General features: G+C 37.6%; 3 protein-coding genes and 1 long non-coding RNA gene across 4 annotated transcripts in view; 1 reads left to right on the top strand and 3 right to left on the bottom strand.

Moving 5' to 3' along the window:
- Positions 1-10,322, top strand: part of LOC116306654 (uncharacterized) — a 38,274-nt gene extending 27,952 nt beyond the window's left edge. Inside the window, exons 15-21 of the mRNA XM_089038945.1 lie at positions 14-102; positions 767-847; positions 1,005-1,052; positions 1,167-1,256; positions 1,484-1,639; positions 2,756-2,855; positions 8,487-10,322. Of these exons, the coding sequence (XP_088895071.1) occupies positions 14-102; positions 767-847; positions 1,005-1,052; positions 1,167-1,256; positions 1,484-1,597 (422 nt within the window). The 3' untranslated portion in view covers positions 1,598-1,639; positions 2,756-2,855; positions 8,487-10,322. The remainder of the gene's footprint in view (positions 1-13; positions 103-766; positions 848-1,004; positions 1,053-1,166; positions 1,257-1,483; positions 1,640-2,755; positions 2,856-8,486) is intronic.
- On the bottom strand, positions 9,794-11,866 carry LOC116306650 (uncharacterized). The gene is made up of 2 exons (XM_031716729.2): positions 11,442-11,866; positions 9,794-11,325 (listed from the first exon to the last, which is right to left on the bottom strand). Exons 1-2 carry the CDS (start codon positions 11,778-11,780, stop codon positions 10,705-10,707), a joined length of 960 nt encoding a protein of 319 aa, XP_031572589.1. The 5' UTR covers positions 11,781-11,866; the 3' UTR covers positions 9,794-10,704.
- A 2,241-nt stretch (positions 11,867-14,107) lies between these two features.
- Positions 14,108-15,718, bottom strand: LOC116306655 (uncharacterized). The gene is made up of 4 exons (XM_089038926.1): positions 15,695-15,718; positions 15,510-15,596; positions 15,029-15,200; positions 14,108-14,397 (listed from the first exon to the last, which is right to left on the bottom strand). Exons 1-4 carry the CDS (start codon positions 15,716-15,718, stop codon positions 14,273-14,275), a joined length of 408 nt encoding a protein of 135 aa, XP_088895052.1. The 3' UTR covers positions 14,108-14,272.
- A 529-nt stretch (positions 15,719-16,247) lies between these two features.
- Positions 16,248-17,236, bottom strand: LOC148905909 (uncharacterized). Its single transcript, XR_016121519.1, has 3 exons — positions 17,133-17,236; positions 16,734-16,814; positions 16,248-16,394 (listed from the first exon to the last, which is right to left on the bottom strand). It is a non-coding gene; the product is annotated as an uncharacterized LOC148905909 (long non-coding RNA).
- Between the last annotated feature and the right edge of the window lie 9,945 nt (positions 17,237-27,181).

Below are 27,181 nucleotides of genomic sequence, written 5' to 3'. Positions count from 1 at the left end.
TGTGTATTTCCAGTGCAAGATCAGGTCAATGCTCATCGACAGAGAATCGAATCTTTACACAGGGAGATGACTAGTGCTTCCGTAGGAAAAGTTAAAAATACTGTGAGTCATGTAGATTGGCGTTCTGGTTTGAAACTGATAATAGGGATGACTGTGATTATTATGATGGGTGATATGTGATGATGATACATGATGATACATGATGATGATACATGATGATACATGATGATGATACATGATGATGATACATGATGATGATACATGATGATGATACATGATGATGATACATGATGATGATACATGATGATGATACATGATGATGATACATGATGATACATGATGATACATGATGTTGATAAATGATACATGATACATGATGATACATGATGATACATGATGTTGATAAATGATACATGATACATGATGATACATGATGATGATACATGATGATACATGATGATAATACATGATGATACATGATGATGATAAATGATACATGATACATGATACATGATGATACATGATGATGATACATGATGATACATGATGTTGATAAATGATACATGATACATGATGATACATGATGATGATACATGGTGATACATGATGATAATACATGATGATACATGATGATGATAAATGATACATGATACATGATACATGATGATACATGATGATGATACATCATGGTGATACATGATGATGATGATGATGATACATAACAATACATAAAATTTGTGAATAACAGTTTCTGTTTTTATCTTAGAATCTGAAAAAAGACAAAGACTCGGAGAAACTGGATCATGTCTGTGTACAGATTGAACTTCTCAAACCAAAGGATCAATTTGTAAGTGTTTTGAGCGCGCGAATATAAAAAATAACCGAAAAAAGTCACTAAATATGAAAAATTCTCGCTCACAACGACAACTTCAACTCAACTCGATCACAACTAAAACTCAATCATAACTTGTTACATGGCTTGTGTTTCTTATTTCAATCCCCAGGGACTCGCATCTATTCTGTATGACCGTAATTCTGTCAAGTGTCATTTGGTGAGTCACTTCAAAGGCTAGTCAGAGAATACAATTCAAAACTTAAGATCTAGAAACTCAGATAATGATAAGAATCGCGAACTTGATATATTAATGATTTGGTTGTGTTAACAGGTCAGTAATGGAGCAGAATGTATTCTTATCAAGAAGAGCTGGTTTCTACAAAACACAAATGAAGATATGCGAAGAGACTTAAGGGCACAGGTAACCCATCACGTACAGAATTAACGACAGTGCGCGTTGTATTTAGTTCCCGCCTCAAGTCCCTCGCACTGTCGAAGACCAGGAGAGAACCAACAAGCAACTCTATACTCACATATGATGGAGAGTCCTAGAGATTGAACCCATGATTTAAGCAGTGAAATGCTGCGCACGCAACGCGTACCACGCATCCATTCAAATCTAATCTTAAGTGCTGTTGTATTCCACAGTTTCCTGCCTATCCAACACAGCAGACATTAGAACAAAACCTACAAGACAAAGCCGACTGGGAATCGTTCAAAAACCAAACAATTAGTGATCTTCTCGACACTTTACATCTATGAGTTTGTTCACTGAATGAAAGCCTTTGGACGTGTTTATGGATGGTGAATATTGAGTGGGTTAAAGACGGCAGTACCGCTGCTGCAATGCACATAATTGCAATGGCATTTGAAGAAACAAAAATTCAGTTAAATTTTGTGGGAGATAAACACCCTCCCCCTTCAATCCCCTCCCCCTTCAATCCCCTCCCCCTTCAATTCCCCTCCCCCCCCCCTCCCAACCCCCCTTAGGCGGCCGTCGAGTCAAGCCCCTGTAACTCGCCGCCAGCCTCAACCAGTACCAAACAGCCTAGATTTCAACATTTTTAAAATAACCAGGGGGGAGTAGGCTAAGGCAGGGATGTAAACAGATCACACTTCCTGTAATAATATATAATATCGATGATGAAGCGTTAGACATCCTTGCCGATATCAGCTGGTCTGATATTCGTATTCGTTTCGTATTTTCCTTATTCATGTAAAATATATATAATATACATATTATTAATAACAAATGCTTACATACCACGAATTTACAAGTATTATAATTCTGTTCATCAACGAGACGCACGCTCTCACAGGCAGCCCAAACAAGGTTCCTGTGTATGGTTTATAAGGGAATGTATGGGAGTTATGATAAAGTTACGAAAATAAAATGTTTCACTCAACAATTTGCCTCAAAACTTGCTTGCTGCTTCAGCGCGATTTGAGGCCGTTTAGTGGCTTTTTTCAAAAACAAATTTTGAGGCAAATTGTTGAGTGAAACATTTTATTTTCGTAACTTTATCGTAACTCCTATACATTCCCTTATAAACCATACACAGGAACCTTCTTTGGGCTGCCTGTGACGCTCTAAGCAACCAAAAGACCCCAAACTGATGGGTATCTTTTATATGCCCATCAGTTGGGGGTCTCTATACTTCCTGCTTGAATAAGTGATACTCCGATGTCAGATTTTGTAAATGCTTATGGTAACGCAATGTTAAAGGAATAGGTTTCATAACCATTCCCCTCTATTAACTATGCCACAATATAATCAGGTTATGACGTCACACCTTAGCAACTGGTACCCCTGCTATTCGCAAAGTTTGTTAGGCTGTAGTTCGTTATGATAGGCTAGACTTAGTAAGTTAGCAAAATGTTGAAAATCAACATTCAAGATGTTGAATTAATTATTTGCAGTCGAAGTCTAGGAATCCAAAATCCAGACGTGGACTTCCTAATCCACCATGGCTTCTGGTGTTCTTAGAAGGCACGACAAAAGGATTGACTAACTTCAGTTGTAAGTACATGGAATAGTCTTCGCCCATGTCCGTCCAGATCGTATTATTCGTTATTCAAATCAACCCATTTCTTCGGCTCATTAGTAATATCCATAATATAGTGCGTAACAATTTTATATCGTCCTATAGTTTTTCCATCCTTATCTTGTCTCCGTCTCCATTTTACATCCTCTGCTATAACCACTACTCGATAATTACCTTTCTGCAATTCGAACCTGGCCAGACTTTTAGCGCTGTTTTCTTGTAACTCCGTTCGTTTTCCTTGTAAAATAGCATCTTCGATAAGTGAAGTGGTGCTCGACTTTCCATCGTTGTCACTGCTTCCTTTTCTGCTCGCCCGAACCTGTTGCGACATTAAATTTTCGATGTACTTATCCTCTCAAAAATACGATAAATACTTCCGATAAAAAAGTAAATCCATTCAAACCGCGATAAACTATAGTTAAAGCGATTGTTTGGTAGTCGTTCTCGTTCAATGTTGACTAAGTTTTTCACGAACTACGTTTTAACTTAAACGAGTAAAAGAAATCTCACTTTGCAAGTTTTTACGTTCATTGAGCACGATTTTTCGACGACGTTTACAAGAAAATTCGTTCATCAATGAATTATAATAGTAGTTTGCCTGAAGTAAACGTTCAAGCAGGTGTCTAAGTTGCATAATGTATTCATATCCGAGTTAGCTTTTTATTTTATTTCAAAAACTGACAGGAAAAAGATGGTCATTCGTCTCTATGGTTACAGGGACCATTCAAACGGGGATTTGCGGCAAGAAGCCAGTTCAAGACTTTCGGCTAAGTCGAACGCTCCCTTTAATTAATTAGCGTGGAAAATCTGCTATTTGTTTGAGAACGTTACCAGTGTTATTATTGCATGAATCAAGACTACATAAGAGCGCTTTTTCGAGGTAAGATTTCAAGTCTAAAACAGTGAATATGTTAATCGGCGTTCAGTGATTGTTTATGAACACCAACCTACAGGGGGAAAATACAAAAATATATTGTTCTGATCGAGTAAGAGAATTCAAAATGATGTTTTTTAAAACATCGACACAAAAAAAAAAAGCATATGAGGTCGAATTCATAGACTAAAGAATGCCAGAGATTTCACAGCAGGCTTCCTGAAGATGTTAGTATTTTGACTAGCGGATCACAATCTACCGAAAAATTACCGTTTGTCATAACAATAGGTCTCCCGTAGACAGGTTTTTTTCACTTTTCAGTAGGACTGTTCGCAGAAAAATGTTTGCAAAGCATATAAATATTTGTTCAAATAAGAGTAAAATGTGGATTTTTAGATATAAGGAAAAATAACGAAGGATATCTTGGTAAAACTGAACCCTGTTCTGGCAAAGCATTCGTTTTTTTCCATGAAAGCGTAATGCTATAGCGGAAGTAAAAAACTTCCATTAATCAAAAGCACGCGACGGAAAAATATATTCTAGAAGCGAAAATGGTCATGGACTTTATTAGTTTCTGTTGTCAGTTAGAAAGGGGGGGATTTTATAGAATGGAAATAAGGTTTTTCTGGATTCTCCGGTTTTTCAGTTTTTCCGCAAAAATCAACTTCTAAATTCCATATTAGAATCAAGTCAGAAAAGCCACTCTGTGGAATCCATTTATCAGGAGCTCAAATCATGGTTATCAGGAGTTAATTGTACTGCCGGCTTTACTTACAGTAAATAATATATCGTAGCAAGTAATAACTTGTTTATCGTTTTATTACACTTTCATAGAAGCGTTCAATTCTGTATACAATTTATTAATTGACGTTTATTTTGCTAATATATAGTTCGCGAAGAAAAACTTCTAAACAAGAAAATAGATGAATTCAGAATGTTAAAACTCATAGATACAGTGATTTAGTGTTCCAGTCATGGCCAATATACTAAGTATTGAAACCATTTGAATTCTCTCAGCATGGCAATTGTCCCAACTATCATATTTGGCAAAAGTTCTCAATTACGTATTTTTTCGCTGAACGTTGGTGACTTGCCATTAGCTTAATCAATGTTGGTGTGATTTGATTGCAAGGCTATAGGATCTTTTAGTGGGTTCTACGTTCTTTTTACCTCCGTCAAAATTAACATGCGAGCTAAAAGTCTTACACATTGGTCTTAAATGTAGTGGTGTAAGTAAGGCGTAAGTAGTATCCATATTGACTGGATTTCTTTCTCCATTATCTTAGGGAAACAATTTCAGTGTTTGCACTACATGGTTCCATTATCCTGACATAGAAAACAATATCTTTTATTTTTGAACTCTTTTGTGTCAAAATTAATGAATAAATAGAACTAAACAGAGTAGGGTTAAGTTTTAATTTCCTTGTCAAGGATATTAGATATGCAGAACAACGCTTCGGGGAAAGATAAAAGGCGTTGAATAGATGGTGGAACTGACGTTGATAATAAAGTACTTGTCTTTTAACAAAACTAAGGAAATGTACGGTAAGTCTTTTTTGACAATTCTCCCAGATAAATATGATTTATTTATCAAGATTATTTATGATAATGGAGTTTATCTTTTCCATACTGACCCATTTTTGATGAGCTTCTTGTTCAGCTTAGTAAATGTAACGTTCGAAAATATTCGTAAAAGCAGTTCAGTGTTAAAAACGGCCATTTATTTGCAAAGAATCCTAAATAGCGTTAATTTCGCTACGATATATGCTTTATAACTGATATAACCCAAAATTTATAAGTATATCAAAAAACAAAACAAAAAATCCAAAGCTCTCGGTTTATGGCCAAATATCCGAGCTGAGGTCTCGGCACTGCATTTCCAGGAATTACAAAAATACTTTGATGAGAAATGAAACTGCAACAGAGCTTCGCACTTTCGTATTTTTGGTAGCTCTTCATCTGATTTTTTTTTTTTTTTTTTTTTTTAATTTGAAAATAATCCTTTGTACTATTCCATAATTTTTTATTGCCGCTGTTGACATTCATAGTACTTGCAAGACAAACAACACATACAAAAATTGTAAGCAGCCTGAGAAAATGGCTTGTTTTTTAAATATGGTCAAGGATACCCTTAAATATGGTCATTCTTAAAAAGGATACCCTTAAATATCTTCTATGCATTCTTCCCATTAGGATTAGCAAGATTTCTTTTCCCTAACTAAAAACTTTTTTCCCGTGGTTGACGTTAATAGAAGGCCCAAACTTCATTTGTTCTCCTAATAAGGCTTCTTCAAGCAATTGCAGCTTCATCTCCAAGCTCCTATTCGTATTGACTTAAGGATTCATGTTTGTTTGCAAGTAAGAAGTTTGTAGGGATGAAATAGTTGTCATGACGACTCCTAATCATAGGTCAAACTTCTCTCTATCACTGCGGATCTGCTCAGCTTTAAAGGCTGCTTTCTTTTTCTCGGTGCTTCTGGTATTTCTTCGTTCTAGTTTTATAGAACGCATTTTGTATAGCTAAAATAATCCTATCCTGTTACTGCAATTCCTTTGTCGGTAGTTTCTAATATAAACTGTGGTAAGTACACTAAGAGAGTTCATCAATATGGGGTGACCGACTGATCATTTGTCGCAGAAAGACGGAAGCGTAGAATCATCTAAATCGTCTAAAAGAAATCGATATTCTACTATTACTTTTATTTCCAAAATAGACAGATAGAAAGAAACTTGAAGTGGAAGATAAATTTGATTTAAAATTTATAAGAAGTTGATTACTCCAGTGAGCGAGCTATTTCTCAGTATCTAAATTCTGATTTCATCCAAGACCCCGGTCCAAGACAGTCTAGTCTTTTTGATGCATTGCTCTAGGGCTCACCTGGCGCCATTTTAAGCAGTCAAAAAAGATGTTCAGAAGCAATCATTAATTTGACCAAACGAAAAGTACTTTGCTCAAATTTAAATCTATATATTTCATTTCATGTCATCGATGAAACAGTAATACGGTTCTCGTCATGCTAGCTAGCAGAGAAAACAATGTACTTGGTCGAATTCACAGTGTACAGTTGCTATGCTCGGAAGTACAATAACATCGCTAGCCCATTGCTAAACTAACGAATTTTGAGTAGTAATGAATTCAATGAACCTTATTTAACATCATCAGCTCCCTAGACTGCTTCGACCGCCTTCTGAACATCTTTTTTGACTGCTTAAAATGGCGCCAGGTGAGCCCTAGAGCAATGCATCAAAAAGACTAGACTGTCTTGGACCGGGGTCTTGGATGAAATCAGAATTTAGATACTGAGAAATAGCTCGCTCACTGGAGTAATCAACTTCTTATAAATTTTAAATCAAATTTATCTTCCACTTCAAGTTTCTTTCTATCTGTCTATTTTGGAAATAAAAGTAATAGTAGAATATCGATTTCTTTTAGACGATTTAGATGATTCTAGCAGCATTACGTACTACTACTGCGACAAATGATCAGTCGGTCACCCCATATTGATGAACTCTCTTACAGGCCAATTTTAATCTCTTATTAAATGTTTAATTTAGTTTTGCTTTTACAGACAGCCGTCATGATGTAACTCGCATCAGACTTTGAACCAATTATTTATCAGAAATAGTTGAAGGATTCATTTAGTGATATCTGACCTCATCAGAATGTCATTTTTGGATTGGAAAATTTTTCTTAATTGGTAAGCTGAGCGCTCCTTACCAACAATGTTGTTTAACTCCGGTGTTCATAACTCTTAATTAACTTTTTGCAAACAAGTTTTGATGTAATTCATGTTGTCAAAAAACTAATAAGTATTGATAAACATATTAGCTAATGAACATATGCCCAGAGGGCCGTGATATGATACGCTTAAAATGATCGGTAACCAATAGTTACAACTTGTTTGAAGGAAGTGCTTGCCACTGGTCGTTTTGTAAAGGCTGCTGTGACGGTTGACCGTGGGGCATAAGGAGGTGCCCAGGTTATGCAGTTATACACAGTTATACACAGTATTCTATGGCTTTTCCTCTTTTCATTTCGTTATCTCCTCTCCTCTCCTCTCCTCTCCTCTCCTCTCCTCTCCTCTCCTCTCCTCTCCTCTCCTCTCCTCTCCTCTCCTCTTCTCTTCACTATAATAATAGCGCAGCGCGCTGATTCTAAAAATAGCTTAAAGATTCGGACAAACATTGCATTCTGTTTAACCGCTACGAGGATTATACGAACCGATTTTATTATTTTTACTTAAAGTTACAATAATAACCCATGTAAACTAAGATCAACTGCGATCGGCTGTGAAAATTATCTGCTGAAAGTAAACTTGTAAGTTTGTTTGTCCGAATTTCGCCTTTGTCTTCGTTTTTATGACGTCACGGCTGCGCTGCGCTATTCCAACAACTCGAAAGTAATAGATGCATCTGTAAAAACAAATTATAGGTCCAAGGAATAAAATAAACTTAATGACGAATTTCTCAACATTTAAAATTCTGTTCTTGGCTTAACGTATGTCGTTCCTTTTCTTCTTTTAATCTCCAAAGCGAATTCCTAATGATCATGGTTTTAATACGGCAAAAAGGATCGAAACTACATCGCATTTTTTTAGTAATCCTTAAGGGACTTAATTTTGTTAATAAAGCGGGAGGGAGACTAGAAGGAATTTCTGAGCAGAATGTTGTAGGAATTTTCAGTAAAAGTTATGGTAAATTAAATTGTTCGATTTGTTTACTTATTTTTCAGACGAAATGAAAGCATTCGATCGGCGCTGAACAAGAAACTATGAGAAATCAGCCTTTGGTTAATGGTTACAACTCCCCAACAGACAGCAAAACATCACTGGAAGATCAGAAATCTGTAGATATGCCCAACGAATTTGGTGTGAAGTTACCACCAATATCGCAAGTGGACTGTTTGGGATTACACCGAGTTGACGTGGATGCTATTACGCAAGAACGTGAAGACAAAATGTCGAGACTTAGAAACAGGTACAAGCGAATCTCTACTGGTCCCATGAATGAAAGAGAGTTCGGATTCGGTCGCAGAAAGAAGAAGAATCTAGACGTAGTCGATGGAAAGGCTCCTCCAATTTCACAGATAGGTATGGGGTCGGAATACGAAGTCCCGTGGTGGCAAACAAGGGAGCCGAAGAGGAACATCAATGCCACAAGATTGTTACCTCTTTCACAAGTCTCTTGTCTTATTTACAGCCCAGAAAAAGAGCAATGGCAGGTAAAAAATGAAAAAAGGAACTTTCGGTCCAAGTTTGAAGCTCATGAGTGGGATTCAGAATATGTCAAGCTAGCCAAGGCAGGGGGACAACCTGGTCTACTTCACTACGTTGAGGCAACCCCTCCCCTTAAAAGGACATTGGACAGTAGGTATTACCCAGGAGGCAATGCTTCACTACCTGAGCTAAAGTCCAAGTCTGTACAAGATCCCACATGGAGGCCATCACAATGGGCAGCTTTGTCTCCCATTAAGAAGAATGATCACCGCGATGACTTGAGCTCGAGAGAAAAAAAGTGATGGCTTTCTTGCATGTTTTGTCGTCAAATTAAGTAGAAAGGAGTTGCTTTGCGCTTACTAAAACCATATATAGATGATTATTTTCCTCCAATAATGTTTTACCTTCAGCAACGGCTCAAAGGTTTGCTGCAAAATTTTATGTCCGACAAAACTATGAGAAAGATGAAAATGATGCAACAATTTGTAAAATGTTGCGGAAATGTGGAAGTATCACTCTTTCGTTTAGTTATAAAGCCCAAATTCATATACAGAATTTTCTTAGAAATCAAAATTGATTTATGAACGATTCTTTCTTTTTTTACACTAATTTATTGCCACATTTAACTTGAAAATACATTTCTAAAAAGAGATTTGCCTTCAATTGAACTTGGGAATAAATCTGAGGCGGACAAAAATTAAAAGTTTTTACCGCTTTGAACTTTGAAATGAAGGGAACTAGAATGACGGTAGGAGACTGTGATAGGAGTTGGCTGTCAACTCTCTTCATAAACTATAGCTATTTACATAATTCCAAGACAATATTACCCACATTTTGATATTCAAACTTTTGCGCCATAACAAAGGTGGCTAGGTGGAATAGCTGATAAATCTGTTATGGACGCCATGACAAGAAGACTAATGTATACTCGCATTACTTAGAATATTATCATCTAATAGCAAAAGACTATCTAAAAGTAGCCTCGTCTATGTAGAGCTATTTGAATGGCGAAGATTTTGATGCTGCATGTTGCAAGTTGCGTGCTGCAAGTTGTATGTTGCATACCAAGGTCAACTGAATATGGGCGATGTGAATGCAATAAAGGATTCGAAAAGTTAACAAAACTGTATAGACACTCGAACTTTTCCCAAATACAATATTTGCTACATGTCCGCAGTACATTTCGGTCTTGGAATGCAACATGCACCAAAACCTTCAACACTACGGGCGATGTGAACATGAATTCGTTTAACTATCTATCTAGGCTAGCCCAAACAATCTGTGATTTATATTGTTTACATACAAACAAAGTATATATGTCAACAACCTCTTTTGAAATAGCTGTGATAACATTTTCGTCTGTTTGTTCTATATCGATGTATGATGATAGTTTTAATAATTTTTATATTATTGTTGAAATTATATATCAAGCAAAATGCATTATTACTAAGTGCAACCTTATTCTATAAGTAGACATCTTCTTCATCAATAAGAATGGGATATTCAAATTGTTATTGATGACCTAAGAAAAACACGCCAAACTCTGAACTTTTTATCGACATAGAAAGAAGATCTAGATAATAAAGGTAAAGCTATAGGTTAAAATATCAATACCCCGTAATTTGGCACAACAATGGACGTAGCTGCTTATAGTCTATTTTTCTACATATTTTCTTTCCCCAAAGTTTTAAAAATGGGTTTGCCTTGCCTTGCCTTGCCTTGCCTTGCCTTGCATCAAGCATGGCCTCCAAACCACCAGTTTGTCGTCGAATCGGGATCCTTAGTACAGCGAAAAGCAGCATTTTTTTGGCCATAGTATCCGAAGTTATCTTCACTGTTTACAGATCCAGAGATAGACATGGCACCACATATTTTAAAATTCCAACTGTCGGTATGAAATAAATGCGAGCTGATCTGCCACCAAGGAGTCATGCATAAGCTACAGTTGTAGCCACGAATATTGACATACTCCACCTGCTTGCATAAGCCCTTACCATTAAGGTGAACGATATCCACCTCAGAGAACTTTGCCCGAACATAGTCTCTATAATCGACCCCATCTGTGGGCAAGTTGCATGTGACACGCCAGTGAGTCGAGAGTTTTTGTAGAGCTTCCATGCGGCCGAGAGAAAGGCGGTAGTTAACCCAGTTAGGGTTTTCTTCATCTATCGCATAGTTGGTAAAAAATGGAATGGAAAGAAGTTGGTTGCTTCGTCGCGAAGAGACGAGAGTCCAAACCATTCCAGGCTCTGTTGTAAAATCGCAATAGACTTCATAAATGAGTTTACTTTTTTCATCAAAGATATGGTATGTGCCAGACTTACTTGAGCCTGATCGGAAATCCAAGCAAGATCTCTTTGGAAACAAACAAACAAAAAAGTTTTAAAATATAAAGTAGTAGAAGAAGGACAAGAAGAAAGGATAGAATGTAAAATTCATAAATTAACTATGTTTTATAATTTTGAACTTACAAGCAATAATTCAGTTTGTACGAACACAAATCCTGGCTTTGGCAGAAGCAAACGATGTATGTCCTTCGTAGACAGGTATTCCCGAAACACTTCACATATCCCTGATCTCTCTAAAGCACTTTGATAGTTGAAGTAATAACAGGGGAAACGCTTGTGGCATGTGATGGCGCACTCGAACAATCCGTTTGTATACAGTGAACGAGACGGCACTAAGTCAAGTACATAGCCTTCGGTTATCTTGCCAACTTTCGATGCTATATCAATGCTTTCCGCTGCTAAATTCAACCTCGCCATTGAAGACAAAACAAACAATGCACTAAGCAAGCTTTTAAAATCCATTTTTTAACTCTCTCTTCTGCTCATGTTTAGCCGACTTGTATCACGTCAGAAAGCACGCTACAGCCCAATACATGCCAAACGCTCGATTTACCTACCAGTGAAAACTGAATAATATAAATTTTTGATGAAAATCCATGCAGAGCTTTTCTAGTCATGGTAAGATCTATGTCATTCATACAAACATTAATTTAGACAATCTTTATGCTCAGAGAATGGCGTCCGGCTACGATAGAGCAGCTTGTGGTCATCCCTCATTAAAACCTGTTTTTTATAAGTTATAATAATAATAACTTGAAAATATACCGAACACATCCCCTTGGCGCCTTTTATTATTTTTCTTTCTTGCCATTTTTTACTCGCCTTGTCACTCAATCATTTCTCAATTTCTCAGCGATTCACAGTTTTTTCATCTTTTATTCGTGTTAAATTCTTTACTATCATTGACTATTCTTCGATTGCACGCTACGTCATTGCGCCCCTTCGGGGGGAGCGTTGGTGCCATTTAACAAAAGACTTGTCATTAGCATCCATCGTTAAGGGCACCACAATGGCCGCCATATTTTTGTATTTTTACTCTCTTGGGAACGCTTGCAACCCATCAATTCACAATTATTCACTGCTCCCACCAAGGGTGTACATGTATGGTGTTGTGAAGTCGACTTGAGATTTGCTAATTAGCTTTTTTTTCTTCTCTAGTTTATTCATGGAATTGTTTATTACGCCTGCGTATGGTTCTCACGATAGACAACGATTGTATGGCACTATTATATTATATCTTCTTCTTCTTCTTCCTCTTCCTCTTTACGAAATAGCACCGAAAAACGCAAAAAAATCACCGAAAAACCGAAAAACTACCGTCATTGAATCAAGTATGTGTGCTATAACTCCTGCTGTTTTGAGAACGTGAAAAATAACATTAATTTACGTAGAATTTATAAATAAAAACTTTAGACGCAAAGCTTTCAGCTCATGTTTAAATTTGGAACTTTATCCAGGAAGACGGTTCAGTTTTCCTTTTGTAGAAGCCAAAACAACGAAGAAGCGTTTGCCTCTTTCGTATCAAAATCTACTGCATATTAAAGCGATATCTCAGCCGGCATAGTATGGGGGTCCCCTTGTACAAACAATTATTAATTTTCCGATTTGAAAACGCGATCGTTGTAATCAGCAAATCGTCTTTCTCTTTCTACTCTGGCACTCCCACGCAGAATCGTGTCACAGCTTCCCGCCCAAATTGAATTCTTATTTTTTTAAATAACTTTTGAAACACATTATTTTACTGGATGAGATCATGGTTGGAGTCAATTGTATAAAAAAATTTGGGAATTAGAAAATCTACGATTTAATTTATTTGTGATTTCTTTTTCTCTGTGCGCTTTAGGGTGCCTTTCTTTTCGTTTCATAATTTTATTTTAAGATTTTAAAGTAATCACACCACGAAAGAATAAAACTTTTTGAACAAAATTAATATAGTATTTGTGAAGCTTTTGTAAACAGCTCAGTAAGAAAGAGAAAATCTTGATTTAAAATCTTGGTTCTTTATTACATTTGGGTTTGTTTACACTGCAGAAAGAATAGATGAAGTATGAAATAATGTCAATGAAAGATCGTTCTTCACTCCCTTCATGATCATGATTCTCACAAATGTAATTGTTTTTTACTAACGTTCTAAGCATGTCTTTGGTCACAATCATTGAAAAAATATCCATTTGAATAAGTTGGTCGAATAAACTCTAGGAAGTGTATCTTAAATCTTAACAGTATTCATAAATGTATCATTTGTGAAAGAAATGATTTAGAATCACGATATATCATTGAAAACTCAAACTGAACGGAACGGTCCGTCATTCGATTACTGCGTGAGGTTACTGTTCAGCCACCGGTGACCTGCTGAGACGGGTGCGTCACATTCACATCACTATCACGGCACGGCACGGACGCAGCATGGCACGGCACGGACACAGCATGTTACGGCACGGAAACGGCCGTTACAGATAGCATCACGGACATGGCATCTCAAGGACACGGCTTGTCACGGACAGGGGCACGACCGTTGCAGATGGGGTCACGGACACGGCACGGCAAGGACACGGCATGTCACGGCATGGACACGGCCGTTACAGATAGGGTCACGGACAAGGCACGGCAAGGACACGGCATGTCACGGTATGGACACGGCATGTCACGGACAGGGACACGGCCGTTACAGATAGGGTCACGGACACGGCACGGCAAGGACACGGCATGTCACGGCATGTCACGGCATGGACACGGCATGTCACGGCATGGACACGGCATGTCACGGCATGGACACGGCATGTCATGGGCAGAGACACGGCAGTTACAGATAGGATCTCGGACACGGCACGGCACGGACATGACATCTCACGGCATGGACACGGCATGTCACAGACAGGGACACGACAGTTGCAGATAGGGTCTCGGTCACGGCACGGCAAGGACACGGCATGTCAACGCTAACAAAGGTCCTCTTAACAAGTAATTTCGGCACAAATTTGCCTGGGTATACACAATTGTTTACATTTATAACAGGGTATGTAGCACTGCTGAACCCGGTAGCAAAGACGTCCACCACAGCCTGATCGCTTTGCGCTCCCTGAAATAATTAAAAATATATATGATTTACTGATCACATGAGAAAGTTTCTGCGCGAGCATAGGAACAAAAAAAAAAACAAGGTAATGTTTCTAGTGTATTTAATTCCTGGAATTCTGTATGCTTTTTAATTTGCCTTCTGCCAAAATCAACTCCAATTGGATTCGGTGGAACAAGAGCCACTGTGGAGCCTACGAGTCAAGCCCGGTAGCAAAAGTTAGTATCTGGATGGGTGACGTAACTCAGCCTTATAATTCTGTTTATTGGGAATCAAGTGCACACCCCTTTCAAATCTGGGGTCTGGCTCCAGTTAGATTGCTAGACTCAGTATCAGATGTGGGCAGAGTTTGTTAAGTCTTTCCTTGCGTTCTTCGGTTTCCCTTCCTCTACAAGACCTAATACACTTCAAAAGTCCCCTTCACAGTTCCCTGCGCCATCTTGAAAGGTAACCGTGCCTGAGCCTTGAAGCGGGAACGATGGTGACTTTGCAATGATAGAGACGTGAACAATTGCCCAAGGTGTTAAAAGGACTCTATCATTGTAAAGTCTCCACCGTCCTCTCTTCGACTTTGATCAGCCCAGAGACTGTTTCAGGGCATCGATAAAGTTTGAATCAAACATTGGAAACAAACCTTTGCTTTGTCCTTCAGCTGGTTTTTCGTTATCTGCTGGGGTAATGAGAAAAACAGCCATGCCCTTACACATCTGTTTCATCTTGCTATCCAGGATACGTTTGTTTCTGATGGTACCAGACACACGCCATGCCAAAGTTTTAGTTTTGACATCCTCGTTTGGTTTGAAAGGCTGAAGCAGGTGAAAATCAAAAGGTATGATGTTAGTTGACTATTATTCTGCAATGCTCTTCATAGCACAAAATATCCATACGTTCGGACAGTTGATAGTTTTGATTTTTTTCTTTCTTTATTATTCCATTATTAATTTCGTAGTTCTAAAAGCTGGTACAAATGAACTGTTGTTGTTGTTGTTGTTGTTGTTGTTGTTGTGGCCCACAAGAGGCATACAATAAGTTTAGACGAGTTACGAGCGGAAATGAAAAACAAAAATCTGTAATTTTTTCTTGCAATAATGCAATAAACTCTGATAACTAATTACCTTGAGATTTTTCGAGTTAGGAAGTTCATCAATAGCTCTCCATACGTAACAAATCCTTTGCGTTGGTACTCTTATCAATGTTAAATTCTATAGTAATATGAAAATTAAACATTGAACATTGAAGTGGCTTTCCATGTCATAAGAATGGTTTTCTTATGAGTGGCAAGCATACAATACAGACTTACAGTACGTAAATTGTACGAGGACATGCCGTAACATTGAAATGGCTTTCCTATAAGAATGGTTTTCTTTTAGCTTATAACGACTAAGAAACATACGTTACTCTCATACTGCACTTGTACCGTACAACATGCCGTAACATTGAAATGGCTTTCCTATAAGAATGGTTTTCTTTTAGCTTATAACGAAGAAACACTCTACGTTACCCTCATACAGCACTTGTACCGTACAACATGCCGTAACATTGAAATGGCTTTCCTATAAGAATGGTTTTCTTTTAGCTTATAACGAAGAAACACTACGTTACTCTCATACTGCACTTGTACCGTACAACATGCCGTAACATTGAAATGGCTTTCCTATAAGAATGGTTTTCTTTTAGCTTATAACGAAGAAACACTCTACGTTACCCTCATACAGCACTTATACCGTACAACATGCCGTAACATTGAAATGGCTTCCCATTGTCTTCCAGTAATTCATCCAATCACAACGCGTAGTTACAGTTACAGCGAATCCCACTCATGAAATCACTAGAATTGTATTACCAACCTTTTTGAAGTCGAATATGAAGTCAGCGGCATTAGCGTAAGGGGACCCAAAGAAGTACTCGATATGCTTCGCAGAGTCTATCTTCACCGTTCGTCTTTCATACGCTTGACCATTTTTATTTGTAGGCAGATCAAAGATGGATTGAAGCGTGAGCTAGGAAAAGAAATACCTAATTGAAAAACAACTAATTTATAAATAAGGTTTTGTAGGGACGAGTGCTTCTTCATCTAGACTCCCAAAAGAACAATATATTAGACTTCAAAACAATACAATACAAAAATGGTTTTCATATGAATATTTTGATATAATAAACTGGTGTCTTCCATTCGCGGTCCGGTCTGAATACACCTATTTCAAAAAAAAGTTGTCATCGCCAAAGGCGAAAGGCGCCATAAGTCATTCCGATACGGAGATGATTTCATCGACTACAAACAACATTGAATCAATCTCAACACTAGAAACAAAAGTGATTTTTCCCCTTTTTTTACCCACCTTCGTTGCATGTATAGGTAAAGATTGGCTGTTCAACGATATTAACAAGATTAACACCTGGTATCTGTTTAGCAGAAGCATCTGAAACAAGAAATACTTAGTGTGAAATGGTTTCATTTTATTTACAGAAACATTGAGTCTGACAAGCGAATACTTTTACATAGAACTTAAAAGATTGCTCCGCCAATTGCAAGAATAAAAAACTATGTATACAGAAATATTCTATGTGAGAGAGAAATGAAAGACGTATTTGAGTTTTGCGAATTGAAACTATTGATTGAGAATGTTCCGTGAAGAAAAATGTGTTGTCTTTTTTTTACGCAAAAGCTGCTCTAATTCCAGAGTCGTGAAATTTTTGTGAATTTTAGCTGCAGAAATTAGAAAAGCTTTTATACTAACTTTTCCTTAGTTGGTGGAAAATAAATCTCTTCTCTTCAGTTTCAAGGGCAATTGAAAATAATGAGCTAAACTCGTAGAGTTCACTCAACTGCCAGGTGAGCTAATATCACATCGCCCGTAAGTCTATACTCTGTCAATGAGTTTTCTCATCAGATATTAAATATTGTAGTGCGTCTTTCTTTAACGGAAATGATATGTTCCTAGGGATTCACTAACACTATCGTTAGAATAAAACATTTAATATAGCAATTGTTCGTGTTTAAAAAGGCTAATTACGTACATGTACGTAAATATACCTACCACCAACTAGTGGCTATTGAAAGAAAGGAGAATCTCGTCTTGTAGAAAACAGATGAAGCTTAACTCCGGACACGAAGAACAAAAACATAAAGAGATATACTACAATGGTGTTTATATTCAGAGAAATGAGGATTATTACGAACCCCTCGCATAGTGGCGCTCGACTCAGTGCTGTAAAAGATTCTGCGCAAGGGAGTGATGTGTTGATCAGATTGTACCGTTTACATTCAATAATATGTTCTTTTAGATTAAAGAAAATATTATGATAGGTTTTGAAAGCTTGAATTTGAAAATAAAAATTAAATAAATGTTGTTTTTTCCCCCTATGTAGGAGTGGTAATTCTCTAACCTGGATCATGGTAGGTCAAGTATTGTAACCGTATAGACCGTTTTCTCAAGGTTACGTGCGCATCCAAATTTAAGGAACTTGACGGACCACGATACCAGAACACGAGCATTGCTATGAATTTGTTTTTGATAAGAATTCATAAAATTGACTATTCTCCTCTTTAAATATAAAACTGGCTTCTCAATTTCACTGAATTTGCGTTTTTCAGTTTTGTGGCCCGTCAAGTTGGATGCGTACGCAACCTTGAGAAAACGGTCTATTATATCTGCAGAAACTATCTTTTTTTCTTTTTTTCAGCAAGTATTTTTTGCCCGCCCACGGGAACTGGGCAATGCTTTTGGGAAGACAGTCAGTAGCTCCAGTAACATATGAAAAGAAAACATAGAGAAATATAGAGAGGTATTACTGAGAAACAACGAGCGCGATAATTTTCGGGTTGAAGTAGATTCGTTACTTGAAAGATAAAAAATTGGATATAAAACAAATACTAAAAAAGATTATCTGGATACTGTGGGGTTCGAACCTAAGTTTACCAAAATTCAAAAAATCGACTCCACTTTGCCATACCCCCGAGACATCCGCAGAGCTGAGGCGTCGTATGGACTTCGGACCTGACGGCGATTAAATCCTTCTGCCCTTGGGTGTACGAATTACGCAAGAAAATGTTCTAGCCGAAGCATCAGGGGAGAGACCAGCCGGCCCCCCAGACCATATCGGCTAATCCCTTGCATCTCTGCCACGCACGGAATCGGTTGAAAAACTAATATTAAAAAGTCAAGTCTATCCGGTGCATTGTTTCCAGTGCTATTGTTGTGCTAATTTTATGCAACCGTGGCCCACTGGAAAAAACTTGGACTTTAAAGAAATTGGGTCAAGCCTGGTCGAGCATGTTAGTACCTGGATGGGTGACCTAAACATTATACCTACTCAAGCTTTTTTTGTTTTCTTATGTTTTTAAATCTTTTTATTCCAATGTAAACATTGTTTAGAAATTAAATCTGTTGTTTTTGCTCCCATTTTGTCCCCTTTTTCCCTGCGTTTATCACTACCATAAAAGATTTCAAAGTATTTCTCAGAATTAATGACGAATCTTTCCAGATCCCTCACTTCCAGTTGTCCCATCAGACGTCTTCAGCCGAGCACACGGTCTATTAAAATGATGGCTGCCAGTTTTCTCAGTGGCCGCTTCGAATCTGTAAAATGTTCGCGTGGGCCGATTTGCTTGCTACAGGTATTGAAAGCTTTCACTTAGCAATTATTATAAGAATAAACAGGAAAATCCTACTTCAATATCACGCAATATTAAATATTCAATCCCAGTGACCAAATATACAATCATTGGTAAATTTTAATCACGAAAGAAAATTCAAATGTTTTTCTAACTTATCATCACAGCGACACTAAAAAAATCAGTGAAATTTAGGATTAAATCAAATAACGGAAATCGTTCTTAATTTGGAACGGAAAGAAACAGCCATAATCAAATCCCTGCTGTTTGGTTCATAAGAAATCCTAAACTGGCCGGACATGAATAGACTTAAAAGCTTACCTACAAAACGAGTTATTTCAATTCACAGTTTGAGGCTCATAGCCGCGTTTAAAATGCAATTGGCCTTATTACTTTGAGCGTAATATTTTCTCATTTCAGATACGTCATTCAGGTCGTCCTTTTTAAGATAAGATTTTCGGTTTGGCCTCCAACCCTGACGTATGATGCACCTACTGAGTTATATCTGGTTAATTCATAAATCCATTATCGATCGATTAACCCCCCTCCGTCCCAAAACCCTCCGCCCCCACCCCGCCCCCCATCAGTAATTAAGCAATTAATTACACTGTTTTCTCAAAATTATCTTCAATGCGAGGTGAACATACATACATACATACATTTATTGAGGCTCCTTTTTACAAGGCTTTTCAGCAACAATATAGATAAATATAATATAACACTAATATAAATGATACTATTATAAGAATATAAAATATAAGAATATAAATATAAGTATATACAATTATAATCAATATGTAAATTAAACTACTTTATTGAAACTAAATAATTAAAAAGTCGTTTTCTAAAAATTTTAGAGTCATTTATACATTTTAAGTCTTTCTGGAGACCGTTCCAAATTTTAGCTCCGCGGAACGCGAAAGAACGTTGGCCCGTAGCTAGTCTACATTTGGGCAGATTCAGATCCCCATTGAATCTGGTCGATCTAGTGTGGATTTGAGATCTATATATAAACTTCTGAGTGAGGTAATTAGGTGTTTGATTGTGAAGGCATTTATGTACCATTACACAATCATTGAAAAATAACTTATCTTCTATATTAAGCCACTTAAGAGACTTAATCCCTTTGGATATGTGATCATATTTCCTGAGGCCAAGGACTATCCTTGCCGCGTAATTTTGCACCAGTTGCAGTTTGGCTTTATTTGCCCTAGTGGTATTGCTCCATATTGTAGAGCAATAGAATAATTTAGTAAATATAAATGAGTTCATGAGTAATAATATTGTCTTTCTGTCTAATAAGTGTTTAATTCTATTGATTCTATTTAGTTTAAAAAAACAGTTTGAAACAGTTTTTGTTGTATGTTCGTTGTAACTTAGGCAACTATCGATAATAACTCCCAAGTCTTTAGCGACAGGAACGACTTCGATCTCTTTTCCTAACAGTGTTGCTTTGAGTGATGGTAAAGTTTTTGTGAGCTGCGGTACACCAATAGTTAGTATTTTTGTCTTATCTGGGTCGATGAGAAGCGAGTTCATGCAGCACCACTTTGCAATTTCTTTCAGATCTTCATTTAGAGCAGGGATAGCTTTGTCGATTTCTTTCGAGGGTAAGGCAAGAAAAAGCTTCGTATCGTCGACATAACTCATTACTTGACAATGCTTTGGGATAGATAGAAGCTCATTGACATATAGAGTAAACAGAACTGGTGAGAGAATTGTCCCTTGAGGTACGCCAAAGATAAGAGAGCGAGCGTCAGATAAAGTATTGTCTATCCTCACCACTTGTTTCCGATGGGACAAGTAGCTCTCAAACCATGCCATAGCAGTGTTAGAAGTTCCCATACTTTGAAGCTTTGACAGGAGAATGTCGTGTCGAATACTATCAAAGGCTTTTGACATGTCTAGTAGTGCAATGATTGACACCTTTTTATCATCCATGTTTTTTAAAATTTCATCTGTAAAGTAGAGGAGGGCAGTTTCAGTGGAATGGTGTTTTCTGTTGCCACTCTGAAGATGGGATATTATTTGGTTTTCTTCTAAGAACTCGGTGAGTTGTGAGTGTGCGGCTCTTTCACAGACTTTAGACATGATTGGTAGTAAAGATATTGGGCGCGTTTTGGATGGATCATCTGAGTCTTAACATAATGATACAAAACCAATACCACATATTCCACTAGGAGTATTATTTAACCCGAACTAAAAAATATCTCCTACCTATCACTTAACCTGATTTAGGAGTATCCATTCACCTGATTTAGGAGTATCTCTTCGCCTGATTTAAGAGTATCCATTCACCTGATTTAGGAGTATCCCTTCACCTGATTTAGGTGTGTACCCCTTCACCTGATTTAGGAGTATCCCTTCACCTGATTTAGGAGTATCCCTTCACCTGATTTAGGAGTATCCCTTCACCTGATTTAAGAGTATCCATTCACCTGATTTAGGAGTATCCCTTCACCTGATTTAGGAGTATCCCTTCACCTGATTTAGGAGTATCCCTTCACCTGATTTAGGAGTATCCCTTCACCTGATTTAAGAGTATCCCTTCACCTGATTTAAGAGTATCCCTTCACCTGATTTAGGAGTATCCCTTCACCTGATTTAGGAGTATCCCTTCACCTGATTTAGGAGTATCCCTTCACCTGATTTAGGAGTATCCCTTTACCTGATTTAGGAGTAAATATTCGCTGAACCGCGACTCCCGTACGAATAACAATCGCGAATTATCATGTACGGGAGTGAAGAATGTTGGTAAATATTCGCTGAAACGAGACTCCCGAGTTCATACGCTTCAAAAGGACGATTAGAACTAGTTTATACGCTTCAAAAGAACGGTTAGAACTAGTTCACAAGCTTCAAAAGGACCGTTAGAACTAGTTCACACGCCACAAACGGACGGTTAGAACTAGTTCACACGCTTCAAAAGGACGGTTAGAACTAGTTCACACGCCTCAAAAGGGCGGTTAGAACTAGTTCACACGCTTCAAAAGGACGGTTAGAACTAGTTCACACGCTTCAAAAGGACGGTTAGAACCAGTTCACACGCTTCAAAAGGACGGTTAGAACTAGTTCACACGCTTCAAAAGGACGTTAGAACTAGTTCATACGCTTCAAAAGGACGGTTAGAACTAGTTCAAACGCTTCAAAATGACGGTTAGCACTACTTCACACGCGTCCAAAGGACGGTTAGAACTAGTTCACACGCTTCAAAAGGACGGTTAGAACTAGTTCACACGCTTCAAAAGGACAGTTAAAACTAGTTCACACGCTTCAAAATGACGGTTACCATTACTTCACACGCGTCAAAAGGACGGTTAGAACCAGTTCACACGCTTCAAAAGGACGGTTAGAACTAGTTCACACGCTTCAAAAGGACGGTTAGAACTAGTTCACACGCTTCAAAAGGACGGTTAGAACTAGTTCACACGCTTCAAAAAGACTGTTAGAACTAGTTCATACGCTTCAAAAGGACGGTTAGAACTAGTTCACACGCCTCAAAAGGACGGTTAGTACTAGTTCACTCGCTTCAAAAGGACGGGTAGAACTAGTCCTTTGAAGATGGCGTTCAATCAAAAATGAGCACCAAACAAACTCAATTTAGTCTTTCTGTGGTTACAACCTATTTTATAAAATGTGGATATACTTTTAACCTTTTATCATCGATTTAACTTTAGACATGAGTGTCTATCATCGAGGGAAAATGTCTGCCAACTTTGTCTTAAACTTGTTGTTCGTCGCTTCGTAATGATGAGTTTGGTGGTTAGAAATCCATCCTCATTAGCCTCGATTTAGTCTCAATTGCTTTGTGATACAACAAACTGGAAGGATAAAGAATAGCAGAGCTTGGCTTGCGTTTTAAATGGCGTGTTTTGAAAAAAAAGCTAAAACGCGGGCGTAGAGTGCATTTCACAGCCCCCTCACAGCCCATTTTACATACATTTACTGTATTTTATCTCTATCTCTCTCCGCCCGTGATGTAGTCCTCATCCGTATCCTGAATCTTTCACTTTGAAAAACTATTTAAAGGCACTTTTCAAATTCCCAAAACTCAAAGAATATGAAAAGATCATAAAGAGTACATTCTATGTGACTGAAAAACTCAAGGTATAGTCTAAACTAGTTCTAATGGTAGTACTTAAAAACTTGTAACTTATAACTCTCATATTCACTTCCAAATATTACATTACATGAACACAAGGCGAACCTCTGAAGCGTGTGAAGGAGTGCGGAGTAGCTAGTTTTACAAAGATCACAACACTCAAAAGGACACCAAAGTAAGCCTATTAGAAATTGCCTTATTACATTATATTTCAACAGGATTTCATTGACAGGAGAGGGCATCTTTGTAGTGAAGCTCGAAGAGTGTGAAGGAGTACGAGATAGCTAAGCTTGCGAAAACAACCTGAATGCTCAAATGGACACTTATGATTTTCGAAGGAAAGTTGAATGTTTATGATCAAGATAAAATGTTTCCAACTACGTCTTAAACTTGTTGCATGCTCGTCGCTTCGTCTATGATGAGTTTGGCGCGGGCTAGAAATCCATCCTCATTTATCTTGGTTTAGTGTACGATTGCGGCGTGATAAAACCAAAAACCAAAGCCGGCTGGCGCTCGTTTAGATATCCCTATATAGAAAACACTAAATGAAATGCATCATTTCTTGGGCCTCGGTTTGGTTTACGATTTCTTCATGATATAACCAACTGCAAGAATAAGGAATATTAGGATTAGCTTGTGAATGAATGATGTGTTTTGAGAAAAAGACTACATCCCGGGCGTAGAGTGCATTTCAGAGGCCCCTCACAGCCCAAATTACATACATTTACTGTATTTTATGTGGTCACTCATAGCCCGTGATATACCGTAGTCTTTACCCGCGTTCCTTGAATACTTTACTATTAAAGCCATTTGGAAGTCATGTTTTCTATTCATCATACCACTAAAGAATACAAAAAGCATAAAGAGTAGATCCTGTATGAATGTTAAAATAGTAATAGTACAGACTGATCCAGTAGTGGACATCCTTTTTATTCCACACAACAGGCTGCCAAATTCTTTTTTCCGGGCTCCACTTCTCAGCTTGTCTGAACGGATAGAATGTAAGTCTTGTTTTTACCCTAGATACGGACGTGCTGTTTAGTTATCTTAAAGGTGCTAGAATAGCCTGGTTTTAACGGGATATCAAATGATTCTGCGATTGCGCGCCGCCAATAACATGTAACAAAATGTTACCAATGATTTATATACCATATATAGAAACCGCGTTTGGATTACCCTTAGCGTTTTATCGATACTCTTGCGAATCAAAGTGTAAAGCGCGGCTAAAACAAACATCGCATTGGATTTTAGTATGTTTGGTCTTATTTAGCGGAGAAAGGATTCCCTTTTAATCTGCATAGTAAAGCTAGTAAGCGCTAAACTTTGGTCCCAGAAAGGCCAATTGTAGTACCTTAGTACCTTGGGGAGGTGGGTGTGTTGTATTATAGGCGTAGAAGTGGCTTGCGGGTCCAAACTTAGATGCTCGTAAATCTATTACCTTCACGACCAAAACAAAACAAATTACACCATTGATCTCCATTTCTCTTGCTCTTTTAGAATTTGTTACTTTTTGCCTCAAAATCTAAAATTGTGGAAAATCCCAATCTGGATTCACACTTTGGAACGGACTTTTTCTAGGTGGAGTGTCGGAACAAGGAAACATTTTACTTTAGTATTTTGAATTAAAACCACAGCGAAAAGTCTAACATTACTAGAAAAAGTACTTTGACGCAATTATTTCGAAAGATTATTGAAAAATTATGGCTTTTATAAGATTGATACTTTAAGAGGTTCTCTGTGAGAATCTGTGAATTTATTTCACTTATCATCCCTTTTTCTTCTCTTTTCTATCAAACAAGGAATCGAAAAAGACGTTGGAGAACTCCTCGCTTGTGTTCTTGCCACTATAACAAGCTAAAACAGAAAAAATAGCGGCCTACAATTACTATGGATACCGGAAACGGCAAAAGAAAGCCGGTCTTTTAGCCAAAGAAACGTATATTCTGTACAGTATCCGCACATCAATGCTATTCAAGTAAAAACAGAAAAACGTGAGTAGTGATTTTTATGTTTGTTCAAAAACATATATTTAGAGTGTGCGTTATATTTTAATATACCAACTACATAGAGAACAAAAGGAAATATTTAATTACATTAAACGCAGACCAAAATGCTGTAAATAAAATAGTTCACGAGAAAACTAATGGAAGAATATGGTTTAACAGATGGTAAGTTGGTTCACAGGCCCTTTTGCTGGATGTGAACTAAGCGTGAGACTACGAGGTTGAGACCTATCACATCCATTGAAAGGACTGATATGTTCTGCATTACCATGAACCAAACAATGCTATCACAATTAAGAAATGCTAAACGATTGTGTTATATTGACACTGTATAGTATAAAATGTCTCCAAACTTCAAGAGTCACGGCATTCCTTGATGCCTAAGTGAAAAACAGCACTTTTGTACGAATAAGTCACTACTGAGCTATTCGTACGTTAATTTAATCACACATGAACTTCCTACCTCGAACACGTTGTGAGTTCCAGAGCTTAAGTGTTAAGTAGGTTTTGGTATATCATAAACTACTTTTACGACTGTTTCAAATCCAGTTATAAAAAGGGGGACCAATTTTTACTCCACAGCTTAGAGAATTACAAACACACACTGTGGTGTACCTGGGCAGGTGGGTCAGTACGTAATTCCTATTATATATACACCTGGATAACACGTATACCACACAATAATACCATGTCCATCATACACCCTGGACTGCAAGTCAACCTACATAATACTATGTCATATATACACTGATACTACAGTATACCACATAATACAATATCAAATTCATACACTGGACGCAAGATACCACCCTAATACATGTCATATCATACACCTGGGACTGAAGGTATACCACACTAATCCATGTCATGTTCTACACCTGGACTAAAGTATACCACACTAATAGCATGTCATATTAACCTGGATACAAGTATACACTAATCTCCAGTCAATGATACAACTGGAGGCAAGTATACAACAATAATACGGGTTCATGATTATACACTGACGACAGTATATCACCAAATACCCTGTCATATTCATACACCTGGACTGCAAGGATACAAACAATTACTGTCAAATATGCTTCCTGGACTGCAAGAGACACAATCCTATATGTCTTAGTATACACCCTGGATAAAAGTTACCACACTAATCCCATGTACATCATACACTATGGACCTGCACGCTATAAAAACATAATACCAAAGTCATAGTAACCAGCACTCAAGGAAAAGCCCACCCTAATACCATGTATTATCATACAAATGGAGTGCAAGTATTACCACACTAATACCATGTATTATGAAACACTGGAATACAAGTATACCACCACTAATACAATGTCAATGATACACGTGGCCTACTAGTAGAACACCCTATAACATGTCAATCATACACCTGGACTTCACGTATACTACAATAATACTAGGTCATATCTACACTGGAGACAAGGTGACACACTAATACGTAGCATATTATAACCTGGATACAATATAGCACAATATACCATGTCATATAATATTGACCTGGACTGAAAGATACCACACTAACACGTTGTCAGATTACACCTGACTGGCAGTATATCCCAATAAACCATGTATAAATACCACATGGACTGCAAGTGATACAACGAAACCATGTCCTATTAAAACATGGACTACACGTATTACAACACTAACTACCCATGTCATATCAAAACATGGACTGCAGTATACCACACTAATACCATGTGATATCATACACTGGCATACAAGTTACCATTCACAATAACATGTCATATAATACACCGCGAACTGAAAGTATACCACAATAATACATGTCTTATTGTCACACCGGACTACAAGTATACCACACTACTAACGTCATATCACACACTTGAGTGCAGGATAACACACGAATACCACCAAGTCAGATTATACACCGGAATTACAAGAACTAGCACACTAAGACCAGTATTATCATCACCGGACTGCAAGTATACACACCAATACATGGTAATATAGACCTGGACGCAAGTATAACACAATAATACCATGTCATATCCTACACCTGAATACAAGTTCCCA

The sequence above is a fragment of the Actinia tenebrosa genome, unplaced genomic scaffold (assembly GCF_029948245.1).
Source record: "Actinia tenebrosa isolate PJP-AT-01 unplaced genomic scaffold, QUT_ActTen_1.0 PGA_scaffold6__47_contigs__length_16458017, whole genome shotgun sequence".
Classification (NCBI taxonomy): domain Eukaryota; kingdom Metazoa; phylum Cnidaria; class Anthozoa; order Actiniaria; family Actiniidae; genus Actinia; species Actinia tenebrosa.
This window is presented reverse-complemented; position numbering and strand designations above follow the sequence as displayed.